This window comes from Garra rufa, chromosome 17, assembly GCF_049309525.1.
Source record: "Garra rufa chromosome 17, GarRuf1.0, whole genome shotgun sequence".
Classification (NCBI taxonomy): domain Eukaryota; kingdom Metazoa; phylum Chordata; class Actinopteri; order Cypriniformes; family Cyprinidae; genus Garra; species Garra rufa.
The window spans coordinates 30,689,224-30,716,960 of NC_133377.1; the positions used below are offsets into that span (position 1 = coordinate 30,689,224).

The 27,737-nt window shown below is 40.4% G+C and overlaps 2 protein-coding genes across 2 annotated transcripts in view; one reads left to right on the forward strand and one right to left on the reverse strand.

Annotated features, from left to right (window-relative positions):
* Positions 1-2,009: 2,009 nt before the first annotated feature.
* On the forward strand, positions 2,010-11,712 carry fbxl6 (F-box and leucine-rich repeat protein 6). Its single transcript, XM_073821352.1, has 9 exons — positions 2,010-2,838; positions 3,521-3,679; positions 3,822-3,885; positions 3,972-4,103; positions 5,036-5,143; positions 5,520-5,633; positions 5,964-6,195; positions 7,940-8,180; positions 11,310-11,712. Exons 1-9 carry the CDS (start codon positions 2,309-2,311, stop codon positions 11,437-11,439), a joined length of 1,710 nt encoding a protein of 569 aa, XP_073677453.1. The 5' UTR covers positions 2,010-2,308; the 3' UTR covers positions 11,440-11,712.
* Positions 11,705-27,737, reverse strand: part of LOC141289354 (epiplakin-like) — a 165,527-nt gene continuing 149,494 nt past the window's right edge. Inside the window, exon 38 of the mRNA XM_073821468.1 lies at positions 11,705-27,519. Coding sequence (XP_073677569.1) covers positions 12,040-27,519 — 15,480 coding nt within the window. The 3' untranslated portion in view covers positions 11,705-12,039. The remainder of the gene's footprint in view (positions 27,520-27,737) is intronic.

Genomic DNA, 27,737 nt, shown 5'->3' on the forward strand with positions numbered 1-27,737 from the left:
GTTGTAATTATTATTTTAATGTTTATAAATAAATAAGATGTTAACTCGCGAACCCAGGTCTGAACCAATCGTTCATTCCGAATCGACACTTAAAGGTTGTATCAGCGATTTCTAGCCTAAAACATAAAGTGTCAAATTCAGCTGACCTTTATTCACGATCCGCTCGCTGCCTGCCCCATAAATTGTCTGTGAAAAAAACGCGTCTCTCTGGTCAGCCTAGGGTCCGAGATATGCCAAAAAAACAATCGGCGCTATCAACTATTCCACAGATAAACAAACCGTGTTCCAACCAATCAGCGTCAGGGGTTTGGTGTTGTGGACTTTCCTACTGGTGCAGGGATGTGAGGGAGGCGGAGCGAAAGTCCACAACACCAAACACCTGTCGCTGATTGGTTGGAACACGGTTTGTTTATCTGTGGAATGGTTGGTAGTGCCAATTGTTTTTTTGGCATATCTCGGACCCTAGGCTGACCAGAGAGACGCGGTTTTTTCACAGACAATTTATGGGGCAGGCAGCGAGCGGATCGAGATGAAAGATCAGCTGAATTTTACACTTTATGTTTCAGGCTAGAAATCGCTGATACAAACTTTAATTTGTGAACAATGTTCGATTCCGATTCCTGGTTCTAGAATTGATGGGATTCGATTACAAGATTATTTTCGATTATTTTTTTATTATTAGATTGGAGGAACCTATAATTTAGCCATGACTGCAAAGATGCCTTCTCATAATATGAAGCTTTATTTGTCAATGACGATACATTTCTGTAGCTCTAAGTTATTTAATTTTGTCTACATTCCCCATTAAATTAGTCATAGCCCACAGTAGTGGACATGCGTTTGCGTGAATAAAACAAGATTAACGTTAAGTGTCTAAAATACATGTACATAGTTCAGCTGAATGATATTTACTTTAACCGTATGCTTTGCACAAAATTAACTACACTGAAACAAAATAACCCACCTTTGGAATCGACTCACGATTCCCAACGCCGAATCGATTCTTTTTGGAATCGATTCCCAGCCCTAGTTTAACCTAAGTATTGTAAATTAGGACCTGACTTAGGCCTTGTATCAGTTAAGAAGTTAGACTAGCAAAACAAACAACGTATATCTTTCATTTAATAAACGACAACGTTTGTGTTATATCCAAATTAGCATGCAATATAATTATTTATTTTATGAAGAACTGTACTGTGTGCTCTCTTCTTCTTCTTCTTCTTCTTCTTCTATTGACTTTTTATGGCGGTTGGCAAACAAACGATAGGTGCATTCCCGCCACCTACTGGGCTGGAGTGTGGACCCTTGATATCAGGAAAAAACTATTTATTCATAACCGAAAGTAAAAAAAATAAAATAAAAATAATAATAATAATAATCTTTATACAATTATATAAACCAATGTTAACTCCTTCTAAATCCTATGAAACAATTCTGTTTTTTTAAGTATCTTATCAATGCTTCATATATTCTTTTATGATTCCCTCCATTATTTAGCAGTGTTTTAAGTGAAAAATTACCAATGTCCATTTCTCTTAATTCTTTTATCAAACATGCCCTTTCGTTTTCATACTTAGCACAATTCATCAGTACATGCTCTACAGTTTCATCTTCCCCACACTTACTGCAATTCCCAGATTCATGTTTATTTATTTTATATAAAGAGTGATTTAGAACTGTGTGCCCTAATCTGAGTCTTGTTATTACTGTATCCTCTCTCCTATTTCCAAAATTCCCTCTTTCATTTCCAACTTTATTTACTATATGGAAAAAATGTCTTCCTCTTTCCTCCTTATTCCAAGACTCTTGCCATTTTATTTTAATCTGTGTGCTCTCATGTTATTGCCTCCTTATTTGTAATTCGCTTTGAATAAAAGCGTCTTCTAAATAAATAAACTAGAAATCTTAAGCAAAAAAGGTTATTTCTCAAACGAGAATGGGCAGGCTGGAAAGAGTCTCTTCCCTGCTTACGAAAGCGGAAATGACGACATTCGTTGACCAAAGAAAGGGCATCATGGGGCTCGGATAACAACAACAAAGGAGTAAAACGTACCGTTTTGCGATTATGTTTTAGTAATGGTGCTACAAACGCAAAATTAATTTGCACGATTATCCAGATTTTCAGCAAAGACTTAGACACTGCTGCTGAATCTGTCTGCAACAATGCACAAAGCGAAGCGAGTTTAAAGTTTCAGTCAGCTATCTGTAAGTCGTGCTTTTGCCAATTTTAAATATTTTGTTTACAGTCTCATTCATGACCTGCAGTCAAATTCAGGAAGGAGATTTTTAGGGACCAGTAGTAGAAGGCATGGAAAGCACAATAATGGAGGTATCTAACTCAAACACAGAGCCAGAGTCACTCCAGGCTCCTTCGGCAGAATTGTCAACCACTCAATCCAGCACAGCTGGGACATCCCAGACTGCACCTGCAAAAGGAAAAAGACTTTTGAAAAGAAAAGCAGATGACAAAAGCAAAAAGAAAAAGAAAAAACCTGTGAAACGAACTATAAGACCAAATTACACCGTCCAGGAAGGAGAGGACATGCTTTTGATTATATCAAATATAAATACTGGTGACAGCATATGGAAGCCCAAGCGGAAGGGATGTAAGAAAAAGAAGGTGAACGCAAAAGGCAAGAGTAAAACCTCTGCTAACAAAACTAAAAAACCACCAGTAAAAGTGAAAGTCACAGAGGAAACCACTGATAAAAATGTTGATTTGGAGAGTGTTAATGTTGATGGCTTTGACCGCTGGGGTCAGAGTTTGCCAATAGAAGTCCTGGTGAAAATCTTTCAGTTTGCAGTTCTCCAGGATGGAGCCGTTCCTTTTTTGTGCAGGTGAGGCACACGCGCTCTATATTTGTGGTATTCAGTTTGTCAAACCTTGCTACAGATACAAAATGTGACCCTTGATCTCAAAACCAGTCTTAAGGGCTGGATCCGTTGATGTATAGTTTGTTGGGATAGGACAATATTTGGCCGTAAAAATCTGGAATCTGAGGGTGTTTGTTCTAAGCAATGCATATTACTAATCAAAAATTAAGTTTTGATATATTTACGGTGGGAAATTTACAAAGCATCTTCATGGAACATGATCTTTACTTATTATCCTAATGATTTTTGGCATAAAAATAATAATGAATAATGAATAATAGTGAATGTACAGCACTCTCTTCACCCTCAATACCACGGCTGAGGTGAGTCCCTTGAGCAAGGCACCGCTCCCCCAACTGCTCCCCGGGCGCCGCAGCAATGGCTGCCCACTGCTCCGGGTGTGTGTTCACGGTGTGTGTGTGTTCACTACTGTGTGTGTGCACTTGGATGGGTTAAATGCAGAGCACAAATTCCTAGTATGGGTCACCATACTTGGCCTCACCTCACTTCCTTCCTTAATTTTGACCCATGCAGTGTATTGTTGGCTATTGCTACAAATACACTCATGCTACTTACGACTGGTTTTGTGGTCCAGGGTCACATATTTGCTTAAAGTTTATAGTTCATTTGTTTGCTGTCTTTAAAGGGTTGGCAGAGTTTGCCGTCTATGGAATGGAGCTGCATCCTCTCCGATCCTGTGGCGCAGTGTGTCAATTGGCTACTGCTGGATTGAACCTGGTAAGAGTCAATTACCTGGGACAGAACAGAAGATTAGGAACACTATAGACTGGCTAGCTGAAAACAGGTCAGTGGTTGAACTAAACAAAAGTATTTTTGTTAACTGGAAGAACTGATGAAGACTTACAAATCTTTTCAGTGTACAATAATGCATAACAAAGCCCCATCTATGCAAAATAGCTAAGTTTTGTTGTGTCCATTTCCTGCAGATTGTCTCAGTTGAGAGAGTTCTCCCTTTGCCACTGGAAAAAACATGTTGATTATGTATTTCAGGTATTTATAATCCATCTGCTGTGAAATTTTTTGACTGGCATCTGAATCTGTTTTTGATAAACTGTTTCTGTGCTCTGTTTTTCTAGAAAGTTTCACAATCTTGCAGCAATCTTTATTCTCTCAAGCTGTCTTACTGCACGGGAATGACAGAAACAGCCTTCCAAAGCCTTGGCGCTCACTGCCAATCATTAGAGAATATAAATTTGCAACACTCAGAGGTTTGTATGCAAACTGTTTACTTAGATTTGAAGGGACAGTTACCTAAAAATTAAACTTGTTTGTCAATTTTATTCACCATCATATCATTCCAAACCTGTATGGCCTACTTTCTTCTGTGGAACAGAAAAAAAAAAATTTGATGGACATACAAATTATAGACTACATATGCTGTCATATTAATTTGAAAAGCTTCTGTTCCCAGTGGATGGAAAAGTGTGACCAGTATGTAGTCACATATGTTAAAGGAATAGTTCACCCAAAAATTAAAGTTCTGTCATTAATTATTAACCCTTATGTCGTTCCAAAGCTGTAAGTTCTTCATTCATCTTTGAAACACAAATTAAGATATTTTTGATGAAATCCGAGAGCTTTCTGACCCTCCATAGACAGCAACCGACACGTTCAAAGCCCAAAAAGGTAGTAAGGACATTGTTAAACACGGAAGAGAAGAAACTGTTAAAAAAGTAATTTTTGTTTTCATTGCACACAAAAAGTTTTCTTTTTGCTGACCACTGACTATTTTAACAATTTTCTTACTACCTTTCTGGACGTGTTGGTTGCGTTGCTGTCTATGCAGGGTCAGAAAGCTCTCGGATTTCATCAAAAATATCTTAATTCGTGTTCCAAAGATGAATGAAGATCTTACAGGTTTAGAAGGACAGGAAGGTGAGTAAATAATGACAAGATTTCATTTTGGGGTAAACTATACGTTTAAAGCCATGGGGTCACAGTCAACAGGGGTTTGGAATGACATGAGAGGGAAGTAAATGATTTCTTTTTAATGTGAACTTTTCCTATAAGAATGTTAAGCATTTTTGTCCATTTTAATAGTATACCGCACACATTCATACATTTTATTTTACACCATATGTTTCACTGGTTCACTGCATGCTACCCCTTATACCTGTTTTTGTGTCTTTTTTTAATACAGTTTAATGTTGATGGTCTGGTGTCCTTCCTTGAGGCATACGGCAACCAAATAAAGAAAATTTACTTCACACACAGCACCAAGAGTGACAAACTGCTCAGTGCTTTGTCTGTAAGTTGATATTAATCTCTTTATTTTATTAGTTTATTCTTAATTTTTTTTTTAAACAAAGTTCAAAGTAACTTCAAAAATCAGTGGCAGTGGAAACAAACGTCTTATTACCTCGGCTCTCTAACAGTTTTTCTGGCATGCCTTCGCCACCTGGCTGCCCATTGTTTTCTCTAATTCAGCTAGGGAAGTCCTGGGGATGTATGTGTTCGGGTCAAGTCTTGAGCTTGAGCCCTGCACCAGGATAGCAAGGATAGCAAACCAAATATGTTTACTACTTCTGCCATTTAAAGATGATGTAAAATGTTTTTATTCTATAAGAGTATGTGAAGTGCATGTTTGTTTGTTTCTGATGATGCAAATGTTTCTGAAATTAAAGAAAGGTTGCTGTCCTGAGCTCAAGCTGCTGGAGATCAATACTAAATTAGACGGAGGATACTGCCAGCTTCCTATCTGTATTCAGGCTTTGCAGATTGGATGCCCTAAACTACAGGTATTAACGTAAAATGTGCTGTGATTGTCATGTACACAAACCAAATCACTCCTTGTTTATAAAAAAAAAAAATATGCATAGGTTTAATTAATTTGAATAAAGTGACATTATTAAGTAAAATTAATTAAGGACCCAGAACAATTGTGTGCGGAGTAGGGGATTGCATAGCTTTTTTTTTTATTTAGTGCACAGTTACTGTTTGAAATTCTAAAACATTCTTGCACACACTTCTGTAAGTGTTATTAATGTTGACTTTCCAAAATGAGAATTTATAAAAATTGTGCTACATATATTAAGTGTTATAAACCTTTTTTATCTTTTGCAATTTAGACTTTTAGGTTAATGAATGTCACTCCAGTTCCTAAAATGATTCGGAACACACCCAGTTCAACATCTGGTTTTCCCATGCTAGAGGAGCTGTGCATTGCCACTTCCTCTCACTCTTTCATGACCAACAATGACCTGAACAATGTGCTCCATGGCTCCCCCCATCTGCGTGTGCTGGACCTACGTGGTGGCTCCCGCATCACAGCCACTGGCCTGTATGCTCTGCCTTGTGAGAGTAAGTCTTCATTTTGAAATAAGAAGAAAGTGAACATTGATGTGCCTTATACAGCAGTAAAAAAGTAATGTAAACCACACATTTTTATTTTGTGTATTTGTTGAAATGCAATGTGTTTATGCAGTTTTGAGGTTTAAAAACATTATTTTCCACATACTTTACATTATTGTTGCTCCTTTCTGCCCCGTCTTTCTGAAACACTTTGTTTTTTACAAAACTCATTGTTAATGGAAACCGAGGTGTCTTCTGATTGGCCAGCTATCTGGTGTGTTGTGATTGGCCGAATACCTCAAGCGTGTGACGGAAATGTTACAGCCCATACCATGCCGCGACGAGACAGAAACAATAAAACCCATTATAAATGAGGCATTTGTTGCATCCAGTGGGGACATAACTACTGATTATAATGACTTATACTGTCTTTTTATGCGTTGCGTCACATCGTAAACATAACACCATGTCTGCATTTGCGATCGTACAACGAGAAACGACAAGCACTACTCTACACTGCTCAAATCTCATGTTTGAAAAGTCAGTACTGAATTCTTTAAATTTGAAAACGTACTTACAGGCCATCATTCAGAAGTGCAGACTGTCCTTAACCCTTAACCCTTTGTGTACAGCTGGCATTGTAAGCTGCTCTCCCAGGTTCAGGAAACAGTCCTCTGTGAAATGCGCACCACCCACTCCAATATTTGCGTTGTACTGTTCCGGAACAGCGTTGTAAATATAACTTAACCACTGAGTCTTAAAGGAACACTCCACTTTTTTTGGAAATAGGCTCATTCTCCAACTCCCCCCCGAGTTAATAAGTTGAGTTTTACCGTTTTGAAATCCATTCAGCCGTTCTCCTGTTCTGGCGATATCACTTTTAGCATAGCTTAGCATAGATCATTGAATCCTATTAGACCAATAGCATCACGTTCAAAAATGACCAACGAGTTTCGATATTTGTCCTATTAAAAACTTGACTCTTCTGTAGTTATATCGTGTACTAAGACCGGTGGAAATGCAAAGCTTCAATTTTCTAGGCTGATAAGATTAGGAACTACACTCCCATTCCGGCGTAATAGTCAAGGAAGTTTTCTGCCGTAATAAGGCCGAAGCAGGAGCAGTAATACCACGCGGCACATGTGGAAATGCTAAACTAGCTGGGAACTCATTTCTGATAATACTCTGCCTGCTTCGGCCATATTACGGCAGAAAACTTCCTTGACTATTACGCCGGAATGGAAGTGTAGTTCCTAATCTTATCAGCCTAGAAACTCGCAGCTTTGCATTTCCACGGCTCTTAGTACACGATATAACTACAGAAGAGTCAAGTTTTAAATACAACAAATATGGAAACTCGTTGGACATTTTTGAACGCGATGCTACTGGTCTAATAGGATTCAATGATCTATGCTAAGCTATGCTAAAAGTGATATCGCCAGAACAGGAGAATGGCTGAATGGATTTCAAAACGGTAAAAATCAACTTATTAACTCGGGGGGAGTTGGAGAATGAGCCTATTTCCAAAAAAAGTGGAGTGTTCCTTTAACTTTTAGAATAATAATCTCTTTGGTTTTGAGACTTTAAGCTTTGCACCTAATCTATGCACAAACAGCTTGTAAAACTCCAAAGACAAAGGAAAACAAGAAACCGCATAATGTGACCCCTTTAAAGTATTTGGTACAGAAGGATCTCCTCATACCTATGAATACTATGCTGCTTTTCCCTTAATTTGCTCCCTTGTCTTGTGTAGAACTGGAGTGTCTATATTGGGGCCTGTACTTCAATAGCAATACCATGGTAGCATCCAAGAAAGGCATACACATGCTTGCCAACAAATGGAGCGGCACCCTCAGGGAGCTTGATTTGGCCAACCAGCCATTTTCAGAAGAAGACATGGAGATTGCCATGGGACATCTTGCACATGGTGCTGGAGTTGATTTGTTTCGCTCCCTGAACCTCAGTGGTACTAAAATCACATCTTCTGCACTCAGGTAATGGTTACCTTTGTAGCTGTGCACATACAGTTGAAGTCGAAAGTTTACAAACACCTTGCAGAATCTGCAAAATGATAATTATTTTGCCAAATTAAGAGCAATAGTTTTTGTTTAGTTAAACTACCCCCTGTACTTCAGAAAAAACCTTCAGGTCCCACTAGGGGTGTGACGAGACACTTATCTCACGAGACGAGACACGAGATTGGGTTCACGAGAACGAAACGAGACGAGATTTTTAAACTTATTTAAAGAAATCCTCAATTATGAAATATATATAAAAAATTTATTTTGTTCAACAAAAAACTGAAAATGCAAAAAAAATTTAGGTGCATTTTGATATGAAATTAAACTTATATTTTAATGAATTATACGCAGTAATAAACATGTAAACTAATGCTGAAAAATAATTTTCTTTTATTAATTGGAGATCAAGATTTTGAAATTAGATTAGAAATCTAAACAAAATTACATAGTTCACTAGTGGTTCTGACAGTTATGTTGTTCATTGCTTAAGTCTAAATTTGAACAAAATTTTAAAAATGCAGGAGCCAGTGTCTCAATTAATAAAGACTTGTTTCACTATGGGAATCTTTTGAATGTATAAGTCAATGACAGATACTTTTTTTAAACGTGCGGTTGTCGCCACCTCCTGGCGATAGAGGACACTACATACGTGTTAGAAGATACTTTAGTTTTGATCGCTACTGTAGACAATAAGTGTTTATACCCATAAGCTATAAGCTATTATCCCAGTACTTCCGTTATTTAAATGTCTAAAGAAACAAAGAAATAATGATGATTATGTGGTTAAAAAGACTGTTGCTTTCTGAAACAGCAGCAGCAAGAATGCAGATTTGAATGTCCTCAATAACTTTCACATCGCAAGCGTCAGTGGAGCACGTGCAACAGTTTTAATAGACACTGCTGAATCGTCATTCATAAGTAAGATCGTGTGGGTGTTTGACTAGTCATTCAGCTCTAATGTAAATACTGCAAAATGTTTTGCCATGATATCGTCACGTTCTCGTGAGACCAGTCAGATCTCGCGGGACACATCGGAATATCGTCACACCCCTAGGTCCCACAAATTCTTTGGTTTTTCAGCATTTTTGTGTATTAGATAAATTCACCCTGATCGTCAAATTCAAACAAATTTCACCCTTTGGCTCTTAAAGGAGAAGTCCGGTGTGATATTGACCTAAAGTGTGTTGAATCATGATACCGAGTGTGAACTTACCCTTCATATCTCATCTCGGCTTGTCCACTGCAGTCCGAAATCTGGCGTTAGTTAACCGATACTAACAACAGGTTGTCAATGAGGGTGAATAGGGCATCGGACTAGCCATGTAAATAAATCACTGTTTTACACCATTTACGAGGCACAAAGTAGCGCCACACTTCATTGGTAGACTTCCAAGGGCCCTGACATTTAAAACGAGACATTGAGAACTTTGAAAAAGCACTGGTAGTTTATTTACAAGAAGATTTATACAGACATTCCCCTTAGTAAAATTACCGGTCGCCGCCATCTTGAATTTAGTCACGATAAGTCGAGTGACGAGCAGGAAGGAAACCACAACCTGATAAGTTGATAACCTGATAAGTTCCTTCCTGCTCTTTAAAAGTAAACAAAAACATGCACAGACAAATCCAAATTACACCCTGTGACCCGTGACGATACATTGATGTCCTAAGACATGAAACGATCATCTTTTGCAAGAAACTGAACAGTATTTATATCATTTTTTACGTTTGATACGCAGCCACGTCCAATTGTCATGAGCACAAGCTTTTCATCCGGCTTGTTACACGTGTACGCGCTCTGACGTAGTATACGCAAACGGCGTAAGGGGAAATCGGTGAAAAGACCCGGATGAGTTTGCGCAAGCAAGCGTAATCTTTTAGTTTTAAATCGGTTTGAAAAATCAGGATAAGCGCAAGTAATTACCATTTTGAATAGCCGCTATACCTACAATCTATGTGCACAGTGTAAACAATGAGTGTTGTATACATGCAACAGATCGCTTCCGGTGTTTGCGTATTCTACGCCAGAGCGCGTGCTCATGAAACGTGCCTGATGCTAAACTCATGCTCAGGACAGATGAACATGGCTATGTATCAAAGGTAAAAAATGATATAAAGACTGTTCAGTGTCTTAGGACATCAATGTATCGTCACGAGCCTCAGGGTGTAATTTGGATTTATCTGTGCATGTTTTTTTTTTGTTTTTTTTACTTTTAAAGGTTTGGTGCCCATCCACTGCCATTATTTGGCTGGCAGACTGCACAGGTTTTCGTTAAAAATCTTTGTTTGTGTTCTGCTGAAGAAACAAAGTCACCTACATCTTGGATGCACTGGGGGCAAGCAGATAAACATCAAATTTTAATTTTTGGGTGAACTATCCCTTTAAGAATCAAGTGTATGTGAACTTTTGAACGGGGTCATTTTTATATTTTACTATTACATTTACTATTATTTTCTCTTGTGGACTACATGTTACCATCTTTTATGTGAAATATCTTGTTCAGGTCAGTTCTAAATAAATAAAAAAACATGCATTTTATATCATCCCTCTTTATTTTGGTAAAATAATTAACAATTTGCAGATTCTGCAAGATGTATGTAAACTTTTGTACTAGGGCTGCACGATTAATCGCACAATGTTGTGAGGCGCATTTGGTCAATGAAGCCGGTACTTTAATTAGTAGTAAATCTCCATCACGTGCGTTCAGCTGGAGCGGCAATTAATACACAGAGACGTAAATCACTGACAAGCTACGCCAAATCCCTATTAAAATCGCATTCGATTTTGAGCGCGATTTGGCGTAGCTTGTCAGTGATTTACGCCTCTGTGTATTAATTGCCGAATGCTGAATGCCCGTGCTGGAGATTTACTTCTAATCAAAGTACCGGCTTCATTGACTAAACGCGCTTCACAACATCATGCGATTAATCGTGCAGCCCTATTTTGTACTCAACTGTACATATAGTAACTGCCAAAAGATTCAGGACCCATTAAAATTTAGACAAGTGTTTATAAATATACAGTAATAGAAAGTGCAGGCAGTTTCTTAATTTTCAGTAGATCGGTAAAGCTGTTCTGGTACCATTTTTAATGTTTTACAGGTTACTGATAAGTCAGTCACCAGCACTGAAGTACTTGAATCTGTCTTCTTGCCGGTATCTGCCTAGAGGACTCAAACGAATATATCATGGTCAAGAAGACATTCAGCTGCTACTGGACAAATTAGACTGAATGCGTATGTATTGCATACTGTACTCTGATATTTAATTCTGTTTTTGTCAAAGTGTACAACATTTTGTTTCTCATTCTGTGGTTTGTATATAAAGATCAGGACTTTTCAGTTTACATCACATTTACAAGTTGCTGCAACCATTTTTCTTATTATCAATAATGTTGAATGTTGTGACTTTATCACAATGTGAACAATCCATGTTTAACAAAATGTAGTCTTTAAAATTATACTATACTGACTTGAAAATTATCCAATAAAGTGACATATTGCAACTCTGTGTTTATTTGAATTGTTTTGAACACAAAGCAAGAGAGCAATAGTTCAAATATGAAAATACAAAATTGAACAGTACACTACATTTTTAAACAAATAGCATTTATATATTTGTGCTTTTACTTTTGTGCTTTTAATAATGCTTCTACATTTCAGTAAAACTAAAAATGTATGCAATATAATAATGTAAGCAATGCCAACTTAAAATGAATATTAACTGATATACATTCACAGATATATAAGTATAAACAGAACAGTGTGATTGTACTTAATGAGTATAGTTAAGTCAGAATAAATTGCATTGCATTTTGCATCCAATGTTAACTCTACTTTTTCAAAGCAAGCAGACTCAGACCAGTCTTTGGGTCTTTAATGCACCGCTCCACAAGCTGTGAGTATGTGAGGTTCTCCTGTGTGTTGGGATCAAAGAAACCCTTGGTGTCATCATCTGGATCAGAGAGGATCTTGTTCATCTCCTCATCAAAGTACCCTCTTTGGTAAGCCACCTCCACAGGAACACGATGGCTGTGCACAGGATCAATGATGCCCCCAGTGGCGATTTGAGCTTCTAATAGACGAACACCGTGGTCCTTGACAATCAGATCTTTTTTCAAGGCCTGGAACAAGGAGATTATGTTTCCTGTGTTGGGGTCAGTGTAACCAGTGACTGCCCGTTCTGCAGAAAGCAGTTTGTTTTTCCATTCTGCCCCTACAAGTTTTTCGGCCACTGCTTGCTCTACTGACAGCTTTTTATTCTTCACTGGATCAATCATAAAGCCAGTGGCAGCCTGGGCTTCAAGTAGAATCAGAGATGTTCCAGGTGTCAGAAGTCTCTTATTTTTGGCTTCAGAGATGCTCATAGTCTGTTTGGTAGACTGTACAAATACACCAGCTATGCAATTTGTTCCTTTCAGGTACTTTCGCACAGAGTCCATTTGACTTACATGATCAACTGTGACTTTTCCCGAAGTTAGGTCTTTGTAAATTTTCTCATCAATGACTTTGCCTTGCAGCAACTCATCAGCAGTTACATCTTTTCTGATACCATGAAATGTTTGATTTTCAGCTGTCTGTGTTGTAGTTGTAGTTGTTGTAATGGTTTGGGTGCTTGTTCCTGATTTCTGTGATATCAATGTCAGAACTATTTCTAGGAACTTTTCTATGGTTATTGTGCCTGATTTAAATTGCTCCACCAGTTCTCTCCTCTTTTCTTCAGTTATGTAATTTGAGTAGAGCAGATCCCAAAGAGTCACCAGCTGTCCTTGAAATTTACCTCCTGCTTTCGTTGTGGTTGTAGACTTAAGGATATTCTTTGTATGTTCATCAACGAAGAAGTAGTACTCGCCCTTTTTGGTGATCACAAGAAGGCTCAGGCCAGTGTTGGGGTCTTTAATGCACCGCTCCACAAGCTGTGAATATGTGAGGTTCTCCTGTGTGTTGGGATCAAAGAAACCCTTGGTGTCATCATCTGGATCAGAGAGGATCTTGTTCATCTCCTCATCAAAGTACCCTCTTTGGTAAGCCACCTCCACAGGAACACGATGGCTGTGCACAGGATCAATGATGCCCCCAGTGGCGATTTGAGCTTCTAATAGACGAACACCGTGGTCCTTGACAATCAGATCTATTTTCAAGGCCTGGAACAAGGAGATTATGTTCCCTGTGTTGGGGTCAGTGTAACCAGTGACTGCCCGTTCTGCAGAAAGCAGTTTGTTTTTCCATTCTGCCCCAACAAGTTTTTCGGCCACTGCTTGCTCTACTGACAGCTTTTTATTCTTCACTGGATCAATCATAAAGCCAGTGGCAGCCTGGGCTTCAAGTAGCACCAGAGATGTTCCAGGTGTCAGAAGTCCCTTATTTTTGGCTTCAGAGATGCTCATAGTCTGTTTGGTAGACTGCACAAATACACCAGCTATGCAATTTGTTCCTTTCAGGTACTTTCGCACAGAGTCCATTTGACTTACATGATCAACTGTGACTTTTCCCGAAGTTAGGTCTTTGTAAATTTTCTCATCAATGACTTTGCCTTGCAGCAACTCATCAGCAGTTACATCTTTTCTGATACCATGAAATGTTTGATTTTCAGCTGTCTGTGTTGTAGTTGTAGTTGTTGTAATGGTTTGGGTGCTTGTTCCTGATTTCTGTGATATCAATGTCAGAACTATTTCTAGGAACTTTTCTATGGTTATTGTGCCTGATTTAAATTGCTCCACCAGTTCTCTCCTCTTTTCTTCAGTTATGTAATTTGAGTAGAGCAGATCCCAAAGAGTCACCAGCTGTCCTTGAAATTTACCTCCTGCTTTCGTTGTGGTTGTAGACTTAAGGATATTCTTTGTATGTTCATCAACGAAGAAGTAGTACTCGCCCTTTTTGGTGATTACAAGAAGGCTCAGGCCAGTGTTGGGGTCTTTAATGCACCGCTCCACAAGCTGTGAGTATGTGAGGTTCTCCTGTGTGTTGGGATCAAAGAAACCCTTGGTGTCATCATCTGGATCAGAGAGGATCTTGTTCATCTCCTCATCAAAGTACCCTCTCTGGTAAGCCACCTCAACAGGAACACGATGGCTGTGCACAGGATCAATGATGCCCCCAGTGGCGATTTGAGCTTCTAATAGACGAACACCGTGGTCCTTGACAATCAGATCTATTTTCAAGGCCTGGAACAAGGAGATTATGTTCCCTGTGTTGGGGTCAGTGTAACCAGTGACTGCCCGTTCTGCAGAAAGCAGTTTGTTTTTCCATTCTGCCCCAACAAGTTTTTCGGCCACTGCTTGCTCTACTGACAGCTTTTTATTCTTCACTGGCTCAATCATAAAGCCAGTGGCAGCCTGGGCTTCAAGTAGCACCAGAGATGTTCCAGGTGTCAGAAGTCCCTTATTTTTGGCTTCAGAGATGCTCATAGTCTGTTTGGTAGACTGCACAAATACACCAGCTATGCAATTTGTTCCTTTCAGGTACTTTCGCACAGAGTCCATTTGACTTACATGATCAACTGTGACTTTTCCCGAAGTTAGGTCTTTGTAAATTTTCTCATCAATGACTTTGCCTTGCAGCAACTCATCAGCAGTTACATCTTTTCTGATACCATGAAATGTTTGATTTTCAGCTGTCTGTGTTGTAGTTGTAGTTGTTGTAATGGTTTGGGTGCTTGTTCCTGATTTCTGTGATATCAATGTCAGAACTATTTCTAGGAACTTTTCTATGGTTATTGTGCCTGATTTAAATTGCTCCACCAGTTCTCTCCTCTTTTCTTCAGTTATGTAATTTGAGTAGAGCAGATCCCAAAGATTCACCAGCTGTCCTTGAAATTTACCTCCTGCTTTCATTGTGGTTGTAGACTTAAGGATATTCTTTGTATGTTCATCAATGAAGAAGTAGTACTCGCCCTTTTTGGTGATTACAAGAAGGCTCAGGCCAGTGTTGGGGTCTTTAATGCACCGCTCCACAAGCTGTGAGTATGTGAGGTTCTCCTGTGTGTTGGGATCAAAGAAACCCTTGGTGTCATCATCTGGATCAGAGAGGATCTTGTTCATCTCCTCATCAAAGTACCCTCTTTGGTAAGCCACCTCCACAGGAACACGATGGCTGTGCACAGGATCAATGATGCCCCCAGTGGCGATTTGAGCTTCTAATAGACGAACACCGTGGTCCTTGACAATCAGATCTTTTTTCAAGGCCTGGAACAAGGAGATTATGTTTCCTGTGTTGGGGTCAGTGTAACCAGTGACTGCCCGTTCTGCAGAAAGCAGTTTGTTTTTCCATTCTGCCCCTACAAGTTTTTCGGCCACTGCTTGCTCTACTGACAGCATTTTATTCTTCACTGGATCAATCATAAAGCCAGTGGCAGCCTGGGCTTCAAGTAGAATCAGAGATGTTCCAGGTGTCAGAAGTCCCTTATTTTTGGCTTTAGAGATGCTCATAGTCTGTTTGGTAGACTGCACAAATACACCAGCTATGCAATTTGTTCCTTTCAGGTACTTTCGCACCGAGTCCATTTGACTTACATGATCAACTGTGACTTTTCCCGAAGTTAGGTCTTTGTAAATTTTCTCATCAATGACTTTGCCTTGCAGCAACTCATCAGCAGTTACATCTTTTCTGATACCATGAAATGTTTGATTTTCAGCTGTCTGTGTTGTAGTTGTAGTTGTTGTAATGGTTTGGGTGCTTGTTCCTGATTTCTGTGATATCAATGTCAGAACTATTTCTAGGAACTTTTCTATGGTTATTGTGCCTGATTTAAATTGCTCCACCAGTTCTCTCCTCTTTTCTTCAGTTATGTAATTTGAGTAGAGCAGATCCCAAAGAGTCACCAGCTGTCCTTGAAATTTACCTCCTGCTTTCGTTGTGGTTGTAGACTTAAGGATATTCTTTGTATGTTCATCAATGAAGAAGTAGTACTCGCCCTTTTTGGTGATCACAAGAAGGCTCAGGCCAGTGTTGGGGTCTTTAATGCACCGCTCCACAAGCTGTGAATATGTAAGGTTCTCCTGTGTGTTGGGATCAAAGAAACCCTTGGTGTCATCATCTGGATCAGAGAGGATCTTGTTCATCTCCTCATCAAAGTACCCTCTTTGGTAAGCCACCTCCACAGGAACACGATGGCTGTGCACAGGATCAATGATGCCCCCAGTGGCGATTTGAGCTTCTAATAGACGAACACCGTGGTCCTTGACAATCAGATCTATTTTCAAGGCCTGGAACAAGGAGATTATGTTTCCTGTGTTGGGGTCAGTGTAACCAGTGACTGCCCGTTCTGCAGAAAGCAGTTTGTTTTTCCATTCTGCCCCTACAAGTTTTTCGGCCACTGCTTGCTCTACTGACAGCATTTTATTCTTCACTGGATCAATCATAAAGCCAGTGGCAGCCTGGGCTTCAAGTAGCACCAGAGATGTTCCAGGTGTCAGAAGTCCCTTATTTTTGGCTTCAGAGATGCTCATAGTCTGTTTGGTAGACTGCAGAAATACACCAGCTATGCTATTTGTTCCTTTCAGGTACTTTCGCACAGAGTCCATTTGACTTACATGATCAACTGTGACTTTTCCCGAAGTTAGGTCTTTGTAAATTTTCTCATCAATGACTTTGCCTTGCAGCAACTCATCAGCAGTTACATCTTTTCTGATACCATGAAATGTTTGATTTTCAGCTGTCTGTGTTGTAGTTGTAGTTGTTGTAATGGTTTGGGTGCTTGTTCCTGATTTCTGTGATATCAATGTCAGAACTATTTCTAGGAACTTTTCTATGGTTATTGTGCCTGATTTAAATTGCTCCACCAGTTCTCTCCTCTTTTCTTCAGTTATGTAATTTGAGTAGAGCAGATCCCAAAGAGTCACCAGCTGTCCTTGAAATTTACCTCCTGCTTTCGTTGTGGTTGTAGACTTAAGGATATTCTTTGTATGTTCATCAATGAAGAAGTAGTACTCGCCCTTTTTGGTGATTACAAGAAGGCTCAGGCCAGTGTTGGGGTCTTTAATGCACCGCTCCACAAGCTGTGAGTATGTGAGGTTCTCCTGTGTGTTGGGATCAAAGAAACCCTTGGTGTCGTCATCTGGATCAGAGAGGATCTTGTTCATCTCCTCATCAAAGTACCCTCTCTGGTAAGCCACCTCCACAGGAACACGATGGCTGTGCACAGGATCAATGATGCCCCCAGTGGCGATTTGAGCTTCTAATAGACGAACACCGTGGTCCTTGACAATCAGATCTATTTTCAAGGCCTGGAACAAGGAGATTATGTTCCCTGTGTTGGGGTCAGTGTAACCAGTGACTGCCCGTTCTGCAGAAAGCAGTTTGTTTTTCCATTCTGCCCCAACAAGTTTTTCGGCCACTGCTTGCTCTACTGACAGCTTTTTATTCTTCACTGGATCAATCATAAAGCCAGTGGCAGCCTGGGCTTCAAGTAGCACCAGAGATGTTCCAGGTGTCAGAAGTCCCTTATTTTTGGCTTCAGAGATGCTCATAGTCTGTTTGGTAGACTGCACAAATACACCAGCTATGCAATTTGTTCCTTTCAGGTACTTTCGCACAGAGTCCATTTGACTTACATGATCAACTGTGACTTTTCCCGAAGTTAGGTCTTTGTAAATTTTCTCATCAATGACTTTGCCTTGCAGCAACTCATCAGCAGTTACATCTTTTCTGATACCATGAAATGTTTGATTTTCAGCTGTCTGTGTTGTAGTTGTAGTTGTTGTAATGGTTTGGGTGCTTGTTCCTGATTTCTGTGATATCAATGTCAGAACTATTTCTAGGAACTTTTCTATGGTTATTGTGCCTGATTTAAATTGCTCCACCAGTTCTCTCCTCTTTTCTTCAGTTATGTAATTTGAGTAGAGCAGATCCCAAAGAGTCACCAGCTGTCCTTGAAATTTACCTCCTGCTTTCGTTGTGGTTGTAGACTTAAGGATATTCTTTGTATGTTCATCAACGAAGAAGTAGTACTCGCCCTTTTTGGTGATTACAAGAAGGCTCAGGCCAGTGTTGGGGTCTTTAATGCACCGCTCCACAAGCTGTGAGTATGTGAGGTTCTCCTGTGTGTTGGGATCAAAGAAACCCTTGGTGTCATCATCTGGATCAGAGAGGATCTTGTTCATCTCCTCATCAAAGTACCCTCTCTGGTAAGCCACCTCAACAGGAACACGATGGCTGTGCACAGGATCAATGATGCCCCCAGTGGCGATTTGAGCTTCTAATAGACGAACACCGTGGTCCTTGACAATCAGATCTATTTTCAAGGCCTGGAACAAGGAGATTATGTTCCCTGTGTTGGGGTCAGTGTAACCAGTGACTGCCCGTTCTGCAGAAAGCAGTTTGTTTTTCCATTCTGCCCCAACAAGTTTTTCGGCCACTGCTTGCTCTACTGACAGCTTTTTATTCTTCACTGGATCAATCATAAAGCCAGTGGCAGCCTGGGCTTCAAGTAGCACCAGAGATGTTCCAGGTGTCAGAAGTCCCTTATTTTTGGCTTCAGAGATGCTCATAGTCTGTTTGGTAGACTGCACAAATACACCAGCTATGCAATTTGTTCCTTTCAGGTACTTTCGCACAGAGTCCATTTGACTTACATGATCAACTGTGACTTTTCCCGAAGTTAGGTCTTTGTAAATTTTCTCATCAATGACTTTGCCTTGCAGCAACTCATCAGCAGTTACATCTTTTCTGATACCATGAAATGTTTGATTTTCAGCTGTCTGTGTTGTAGTTGTAGTTGTTGTAATGGTTTGGGTGCTTGTTCCTGATTTCTGTGATATCAATGTCAGAACTATTTCTAGGAACTTTTCTATGGTTATTGTGCCTGATTTAAATTGCTCCACCAGTTCTCTCCTCTTTTCTTCAGTTATGTAATTTGAGTAGAGCAGATCCCAAAGAGTCACCAGCTGTCCTTGAAATTTACCTCCTGCTTTCGTTGTGGTTGTAGACTTAAGGATATTCTTTGTATGTTCATCAATGAAGAAGTAGTACTCACCCTTTTTGGTGATCACAAGAAGGCTCAGGCCAGTGTTGGGGTCTTTAATGCACCGCTCCACAAGCTGTGAGTATGTGAGGTTCTCCTGTGTGTTGGGATCAAAGAAACCCTTGGTGTCATCATCTGGATCAGAGAGGATCTTGTTCATCTCCTCATCAAAGTACCCTCTCTGGTAAGCCACCTCAACAGGAACACGATGGCTGTGCACAGGATCAATGATGCCCCCAGTGGCGATTTGAGCTTCTAATAGACGAACACCGTGGTCCTTGACAATCAGATCTATTTTCAAGGCCTGGAACAAGGAGATTATGTTCCCTGTGTTGGGGTCAGTGTAACCAGTGACTGCCCGTTCTGCAGAAAGCAGTTTGTTTTTCCATTCTGCCCCAACAAGTTTTTCGGCCACTGCTTGCTCTACTGACAGCTTTTTATTCTTCACTGGATCAATCATAAAGCCAGTGGCAGCCTGGGCTTCAAGTAGCACCAGAGATGTTCCAGGTGTCAGAAGTCCCTTATTTTTGGCTTCAGAGATGCTCATAGTCTGTTTGGTAGACTGCACAAATACACCAGCTATGCTATTTGTTCCTTTCAGGTACTTTCGCACAGAGTCCATTTGACTTACATGATCAACTGTGACTTTTCCCGAAGTTAGGTCTTTGTAAATTTTCTCATCAATGACTTTGCCTTGCAGCAACTCATCAGCAGTTACATCTTTTCTGATACCATGAAATGTTTGATTTTCAGCTGTCTGTGTTGTAGTTGTAGTTGTTGTAATGGTTTGGGTGCTTGTTCCTGATTTCTGTGATATCAATGTCAGAACTATTTCTAGGAACTTTTCTATGGTTATTGTGCCTGATTTAAATTGCTCCACCAGTTCTCTCCTCTTTTCTTCAGTTATGTAATTTGAGTAGAGCAGATCCCAAAGAGTCACCAGCTGTCCTTGAAATTTACCTCCTGCTTTCGTTGTGGTTGTAGACTTAAGGATATTCTTTGTATGTTCATCAATGAAGAAGTAGTACTCGCCCTTTTTGGTGATTACAAGAAGGCTCAGGCCAGTGTTGGGGTCTTTAATGCACCGCTCCACAAGCTGTGAGTATGTGAGGTTCTCCTGTGTGTTGGGATCAAAGAAACCCTTGGTGTCATCATCTGGATCAGAGAGGATCTTGTTCATCTCCTCATCAAAGTACCCTCTCTGGTAAGCCACCTCAACAGGAACACGATGGCTGTGCACAGGATCAATGATGCCCCCAGTGGCGATTTGAGCTTCTAATAGACGAATACCGTGGTCCTTGACAATCAGATCTTTTTTCAAGGCCTGGAACAAAGAGATTATGTTCCCTGTGTTGGGGTCAGTGTAACCAGTGACTGCCCTTTCTGCAGAAAGCAGTTTGGTTTTCCATTCTGCCCCAACAAGTTTTTCGGCCACTGCTTGCTCTACTGACAGCTTTTTATTCTTCACTGGATCAATCATAAAGCCAGTGGCAGCCTGGGCTTCAAGTAGCACCAGAGATGTTCCAGGTGTCAGAAGTCCCTTATTTTTGGCTTCAGAGATGCTCATGGTCTGTTTGGTAGACTGCACAAATACACCAGCTATGCTATTTGTTCCTTTCAGGTACTTTCGCACAGAGTCCATTTGACTTACATGATCAACTGTGACTTTTCCCGAAGTTAGGTCTTTGTAAATTTTCTCATCAATGACTTTGCCTTGCAGCAACTCATCAGCAGTTACATCTTTTCTGATACCGTGAAACTTTTGATTTTGAGCTGTCTGTGTTGTTGTTGTTGTAATAGTTTGGGTGCTTGTTCCTGATTTCTGTGATATCAGTGTCAGAACTATTTCTAGGAACTTTTCTATGGTTATTGTGCCTGATTTAAATTGCTCCACCAGTTCTCTCCTCTTTTCTTCAGTTATGTAATTTGAGTAGAACAGATCCCAAAGAGTCACCAGCTGTCCTTGAAATTTACCTCCTGCTTTCATTGTGGTTGTAGACTTAAGGATATTCTTTGTATGTTCATCAATGAAGAAGTAGTACTTGCCCTTTTTGGTGATCACAAGAAGGCTCAGGCCAGTGTTGGGGTCTTTCATGCACCGCTCCACAAGCTGCGAGTATGTGAGGTTCTCCTGTGTGTTGGGATCAAAGAAACCCTTGGTGTCATCATCTGGATCAGAGAGGATCTTGTTCATCTCCTCATCAAAGTACCCTCTTTGGTAAGCCACCTCCACAGGAACACGATGGCTGTGCACAGGATCAATGATGCCCCCAGTGGCGATTTGAGCTTCTAATAGACGAATACCGTGGTCCTTGACAATCAGATCTTTTTTCAAGGCCTGGAACAAGGAGATTATGTTTCCTGTGTTGGGGTCAGTGTAACCAGTGACTGCCCGTTCTGCAGAAAGCAGTTTGTTTTTCCATTCTGCCCCAACAAGTTTTTCGGCCACTGCCTGCTCTACTGACAGCTTTTTATTCTTCACTGGATCAATCATAAAGCCAGTGGCAGCCTGGGCTTCAAGTAGAACCAGAGATGTTGCAGGTGTCAGAAGTCCCTTGTTTTTGGCTTCAGAGATGCTCATGGTCTGTTTGGTAGACTGCACAAATACACCAGCTATGCTATTTGTTCCTTTCAGGTACTTTCGCACAGAGTCCATTTGACTTACATGATCAACTGTGACTTTTCCCGAAGTTAGGTCTTTGTAAAGTTTCTCATCAATGACTTTGCCTTGCAGCAACTCATCAGCAGTTACATCCTTTCTGATACCTTGAAATTTTTGGTTTTGAGTTGTCTCTGTTTTTGATGTGGTTGTAGTTGTTGTAATGGTGGTTTGGGTGCTTGTTCCTGATTTCTGTGATATCAGTGTCAGAACTATTTCTAGGAACTTTTCTATGTTTATTGTGCCTGATTTAAATTGCTCCACAAGTTCTCTCCTCTTTTCTTCAGTTATGTAATTTGAGTACAGCAGATCCCAAAGAGTCACCAGCTGTCCTTGAAATTTACCTCCTGCTTTCATTGTGGTTGTAGACTTAAGGATATTTTTTGTATGTTCATCAATAAAGAAGTAGTACTCTCCCTTTTTGGTGATCACAAGAAGGCTCAGGCCAGTGTTGGGGTCTCTTACACACCGTTCCACAAGCTGCAAGTATGTGAGGTTCTCCTGTGTGTTGGGATCAAAGAAACCCTTGGTGTCATCATCTGGATCAGAGAGGATCTTGTTCATCTCCTCATCAAAGTAACCTCTTTGGTAAGCCACCTCCACAGGAACATGATGGCTGTGCACAGGATCAATGATGCCCCCAGTGGCGATCTGAGCTTCTAACAGACGAATACCGTGGTCTTTGACGATCAGATCTTTTTTCAAGGCCTGGAACAAAGAGATTGTTTTGCCTGTGTAAGGGTCTGTGTAACCAGTGACTGCCCGTTCTGCAGAGAGCAGTTTGCTTTTCCATTCCATCCCCACAACGCCTTCAGCCACCGCCTGCTCTACTGAAAGCTTTTTGTTCTTTACTGGATCAATCATAAATCCAGTGGCAGCCTGGGCCTCAAGCAAAACCAGAGATGTTCCAGGTGTCAGAAGTCCCTTATTTTTGGCTTCAGAGATGCTCATGGTCTGTTTTGTAGACTGGACATATACACCAGCGATACAGTTTGTTGCCCCAAGGTATTTTTGAATTGATTCCATTTTGTTGATATCTTCATCATCTACTTCATTATTTATAAGCTTACTCATCATTTCTTTTGAGATGATTTTTGCTTCAAATAGCTCACTTGCTGACACTTGTCTTCTCAGACCTTTAAAAGAGTGCCTTTTTGTGGTTACTTCAATTATCATTGCTGTCACAATTTCTGTTATCTCCTCTGTTGATAGTTTATTTTGTTTGTATTGGTCAAGTAATTCTTTCCTTTTCTCTGCCGATATATACTCTGATTGTAGTACATCCCAAAGTGATACACGTTTATCTGCAAACTTTCCAGCATTGATGATCACTGATTTTTCTTTGAAGGCTCTTATTATTTGATTGTCACTGTCGGTTGAGGTTTCAGCACTCTTTTCAGTAACTGGGAGAAGCAGCAGGCCAGTGGTTGAATTCTTTTCACATTTCTTTATGAGCTGATGGTAGGTAAGAGGTTCTTTTGTTTGTGGGTCTGAAAATCCCTTTTCACTATTTCTAGGATTTGCCAGAAGGTCATTTGTCTCATTATTCAAACATCCTTTTATTATTGCCTTCTGAACAGGCAGCCTGAAGCTGCCAATTGGATCAATAATTCCCCCTGTGGCGAGCTGTGCATCTAATAGGTTCAATCCATGTTTTTGTGGAATGAGTCCTTTTTGCATTGCTTCGAATAGGCATATTTGCTCATCTGTGTATGGATCTTTGAAGCCAGTGACAGCACGTTCAGCCAGTAGTAAGTGCTCCAATATCTCTGGTCCAATAAGTTGAGCTTTGACAGCCTCCATTACTGTGTGATGTGTGTTTTGGATTGGATCAATAACATATCCAGTTGCTGCCTGATCCTCAAGCAACAACAGTGCTGCGTCGGACGTGAGCAAGCCTTCAGTTTTTGCCCTGTATAAACTTAGGACTTTTCCTGATGGATGAAGCTTTACTCCAGCAATACTTCCAGTGCCTTTCAAGTATCTTTGAACAGATTCAAGTTTAACCACGTTTTCAAGTGTCGTCTTACCATGTAGCAGCTCTTCATAAGTTTCGGTGTCAATGATTCCAGAGTCATGCAGCTGTTGTACAGAAACAGGTTTTCTCAGGCCCATTGTTGTTTGAGAAGTTGAGTCTTGCTGTTCTAATGTTTGAATAGTTTTGGTAACTATGCTGACAACATCCTTGATGTTTATCTTGCCCAAACGATATCCTTCAAAGTACTGCTGCCTCTGTTCATCTGTGAAGTATACAGAATGAATTACCTCCCAAAGAGACAGCGATTTTCCAGAGAAACGACCAACAGGAATGGCAACTTTGTTTTTCTCAAATTCTTCCTTAATCTCAGCATCTGAGAGAAGTTTTTGGGATTTTTCTTGTGTTTTCCTTTTTTCATTGACTGGAAGAAGGAAAAGTCCAGTATCGGAATCCTTGATGCATCTTGCCAACATCTCCATGTAGGTCAGATTTTCTTGTGTGGTGGGATCAAAAAATCCTTTAGTGTCATCACCTTGATTAGCAAGGATCTCGTTTATGTCGGCATCAAAATAACCCTTTCTGAAAGCAACTTCAAGTGGCAAATGTAAACATGTTAAGGGATCAATGATGCCACCTGTAGCAATCTGGGCTTCAAGCAGGCGTATTCCATGCTGTTTTACAATAAGGTCCTTGTTGATGGCTTCGAAAATTGATATTGTCTTGTCAGTGTATGGGTCTTTGTAACCAGTCACTGCTTTCTCAGCAGCCAGGAGTTTTTCATACAACTCTGGAACAATGACTTTCTGCTTCAAAGCCTCCTCAACACTGAGTTTCTTGTTCTGTATTGGATCGATAATAAAACCAGTAGCAGCCTGTGCTTCAAGAAGACACAAGGCAGTGCCAGGTGTAAGATAGCCCTCTTTTTTGGCTTGGTAGATGCTCATTTTCTGATTAGACTTCTGTAGTATTACACCTGCAATACAGCTTGTTCCACTAAGGAAGTTCCTCACAGTGGTCGTTTCAGTGAGACCTTTGATTGTTAGCTTCCCTTCAAGCACATTTTTGTATGTTTTTTCATCTATTATTCCCAAATTCTGCAGCTCCAAAATGGAGACTTTTCCCCTGAGGCCATCTACACTAAGGTCAGCATTTCTTTGCACTTCTTTGATCTCAATGATTTCTAAAATAATTGTTATGATTTCTTCAATTGTGATTGTTTTGGACTTGTAACGCTTTAACAGCTCCTGCCTTTTCTCCTCAGACAAATATTCAGAGTTGATGAGATCCCATAGCGTCACTTTCTTGTTGCTGAATCTGCCGTATCTCACAGAGACATACATGGTACCAAACGCGTCTTTGGTGCTGCCCCCTATTTTGACTCTCTTGTCGTTCCCTTTAATTGTCAAGAGGCAAAGGCCTGTGCTTTGGTCAGTGATGCATCTGGACATAAGCTGCATATAAGTAAGGTTTTCATGAGTGTTTGGGTCAAAGAATCCTTTTGTGTCATCGGTTGGATCACTAAGGATCTGATTCATTTCTGTATCAAAATATCCTCGTTTATAAGCAATATGAACAGGAATGCGATGGCTATTTACAGGATCAATAATGCCCCCTGTGGCAATCTGGGCCTCTAGGAGACGTATACCATGATCTTTCACAATTAAATCTTTCTGCATGGCTTGGAACAATGAGATTTTCTTGCCAGTGTAAGGATCTTGGTAACCTGTCACTGCCTTCTCTGCTGAGCTTAATTTCGCATGAAGATCCGCTCCTACCACTCGTGCCTTCACTGCATCATCTACAGAGAACTTTCGATTAGCAATTGGGTCAATTACGAATCCTGTTGCAGCCTGGGCTTCAAGAAGGACAAGTGATGTTCCTGGCCTCAGAATTCCTTTTTGTCGGGCTTGGTAGATTGACATTATTTGGGAGTCAGGAAGCAGCACACCAGCAATGCTTGGTTTACCCTGTAGGTATGTTTGCACAGATTCGTTCTCTGTAACATCTTTTACTGTCTTTTTTCCTTCTCTGAGATCTTCTAGATCATGCTCTGTGATGATATCAGCCTCGGCCAGTTGGTTTGCAGTTACTTTTTCCCTTATACCTTCAAAAACGACATTAGCTGTTTTTACTGAATGTTCAATGATATCCAGGACTTTGGTAACTATCATTTCAATTGTGAGTGTTTTGTTTCTGTATTGCTTGGTAAAGTCTTGCCTTTGCTGTTCAGTGAAATATTCAGACATGAGTAATTCCCAAAGCGAGACCGTCATTCCCATGTATTTTCCACATGTCACTTTTACTTTGACACCCTTGAAGACTTTCTTGATGTCATAGCCAATAAATGTGTGATTCAGACTACTGGATGGGTCGTGAATGGGCAATAATGCGAGTCCTGTAGAGGGGTCGATGACACAACGATCCAGCAGTTGCAGATATGTCAGATTATCTTTTGTGTTTGGGTCAAAGAAACCTTTAGTGTCATCTCCAGGATCCTCAAGGATGGCATTCATTTCCTCATCAAAGAAGCCACGCTTGTATGCTACATCCACAGGAACTCTGTGACTGTTTATTGGATCAATAATTCCACCAGTTGCAATTTGTGCCTCAAGCAATCGGATTCCATGCTTCTTCACAATCAGTTCCTTCTTTAGAGCTTGAAAAAGTGAAATTGTTTCCCCAGTGTATGGATCCTTGTAACCAGTGACTGCACGTTCTGCTGCGAGCAATTTTGCATGGTACTCTGGCCCTACAAGTTTTTGTTTAATGGCTTCATCTACATTGTATGTCTTGTTTTCAACAGGGTCGATCATGAATCCAGTTGCAGCCTGGGCTTCCAGCAGAATCAAGGCAGAACCAGGCATGATTATTCCTTGTCTCATTGCCTGATAGATTGTCATTTTTTTGTTTGTCGAGAGCACAGCAACTCCCCCAATGCTCTTTTTACCTTCTAGATATTCTTTCACTGTTTCCATTAACATCACGTCCTGGGTGGTGGTTTTACCCTTATGCAGATTTTCAAATGTCTGTTGGTCAATGATTTTTGATGCCAGAAGCTCAGCGGAGGTTACACCTCTGCGGAGACCTTTAAATGTTATATAGATTGGGAACAGCAGCAATCCTGTTTCTGGGGCTACTGTGCATTTCTTTATCAGTGATGCATAGGTGATATTTTCTTGAGAGTTTGGGTCATAGAATACTTTTAGTGCATCCACCTGGTCTCTAAAAACATCTTTGTCATAATGACCTTTCCCATAGGCTTGTTCTTCTGTTAAATAGCATTTTTCAATAGGGTCATAGATCCCTTTGGCAGAGATCTGTGCCTCAAGTAATCTAATGCCATATTCTTTTGGGATTACATCTTTCTGCATGGCCTGGAAGAGTGAGATTTGTTGGTTGGTGTATGGATCTGTGTAGCCTGTGATGGCCCTTTCAGCTAATTGAAGTTTCTCTTTCATTTCATGTCCCACAATGCCTTCCTTTACAGCATCTTGTACAGACCATGTCCTGTTTTTGACAGGGTCGATGATTCCTCCTGTTGCAGCTTGAGCTTCTAACAGTGCCAGACATGTTCCTGGCTTCAACAAGTGCTTCTTGAAGGCTTGGTATATTGTAATGGTTTCATTTGAATGTTCAAGGTACACTCCAGCGACTAGCCGCTGAGAACTGCCATTTTCCTGGGCTGGCATTTTTTGTGGATTTTCTTGCACCAGGGTCTGTGGATTACATAGATAAGAATAATTATTATTCATGCATTTACCAAATAACCAGTATAACCTGATTGTTTAAGCTATCCATGTATTTTGTTTACTCCAGAAAAACAAAACTGTACACCAGAAGAACCTTGAAGCTTGTGTTTGTACTAACAATGAAGCACCCTTCACCCCTTTTATGACTTGTCCTCACAGGCAAAAACTTCTTGGGGCATTGCATC

What these genes read in the sequence shown, in the direction of transcription:
- fbxl6 (XM_073821352.1), top strand. Translation starts at nt 2,309, where the DNA reads ATGGAAAGCACAATAATGGAGGTATCTAACTCAAACACAGAGCCAGAG. An exon ending in GTATGCTCTGCCTTGTGAGA is followed by an intron (nt 6,196 to 7,939) that starts GTAAGTCTTCAT and finishes TGTCTTGTGTAG; the next exon opens with AACTGGAGTGTCTATATTGG. An exon ending in ATCACATCTTCTGCACTCAG is followed by an intron (nt 8,181 to 11,309) that starts GTAATGGTTACC and finishes AATGTTTTACAG; the next exon opens with GTTACTGATAAGTCAGTCAC.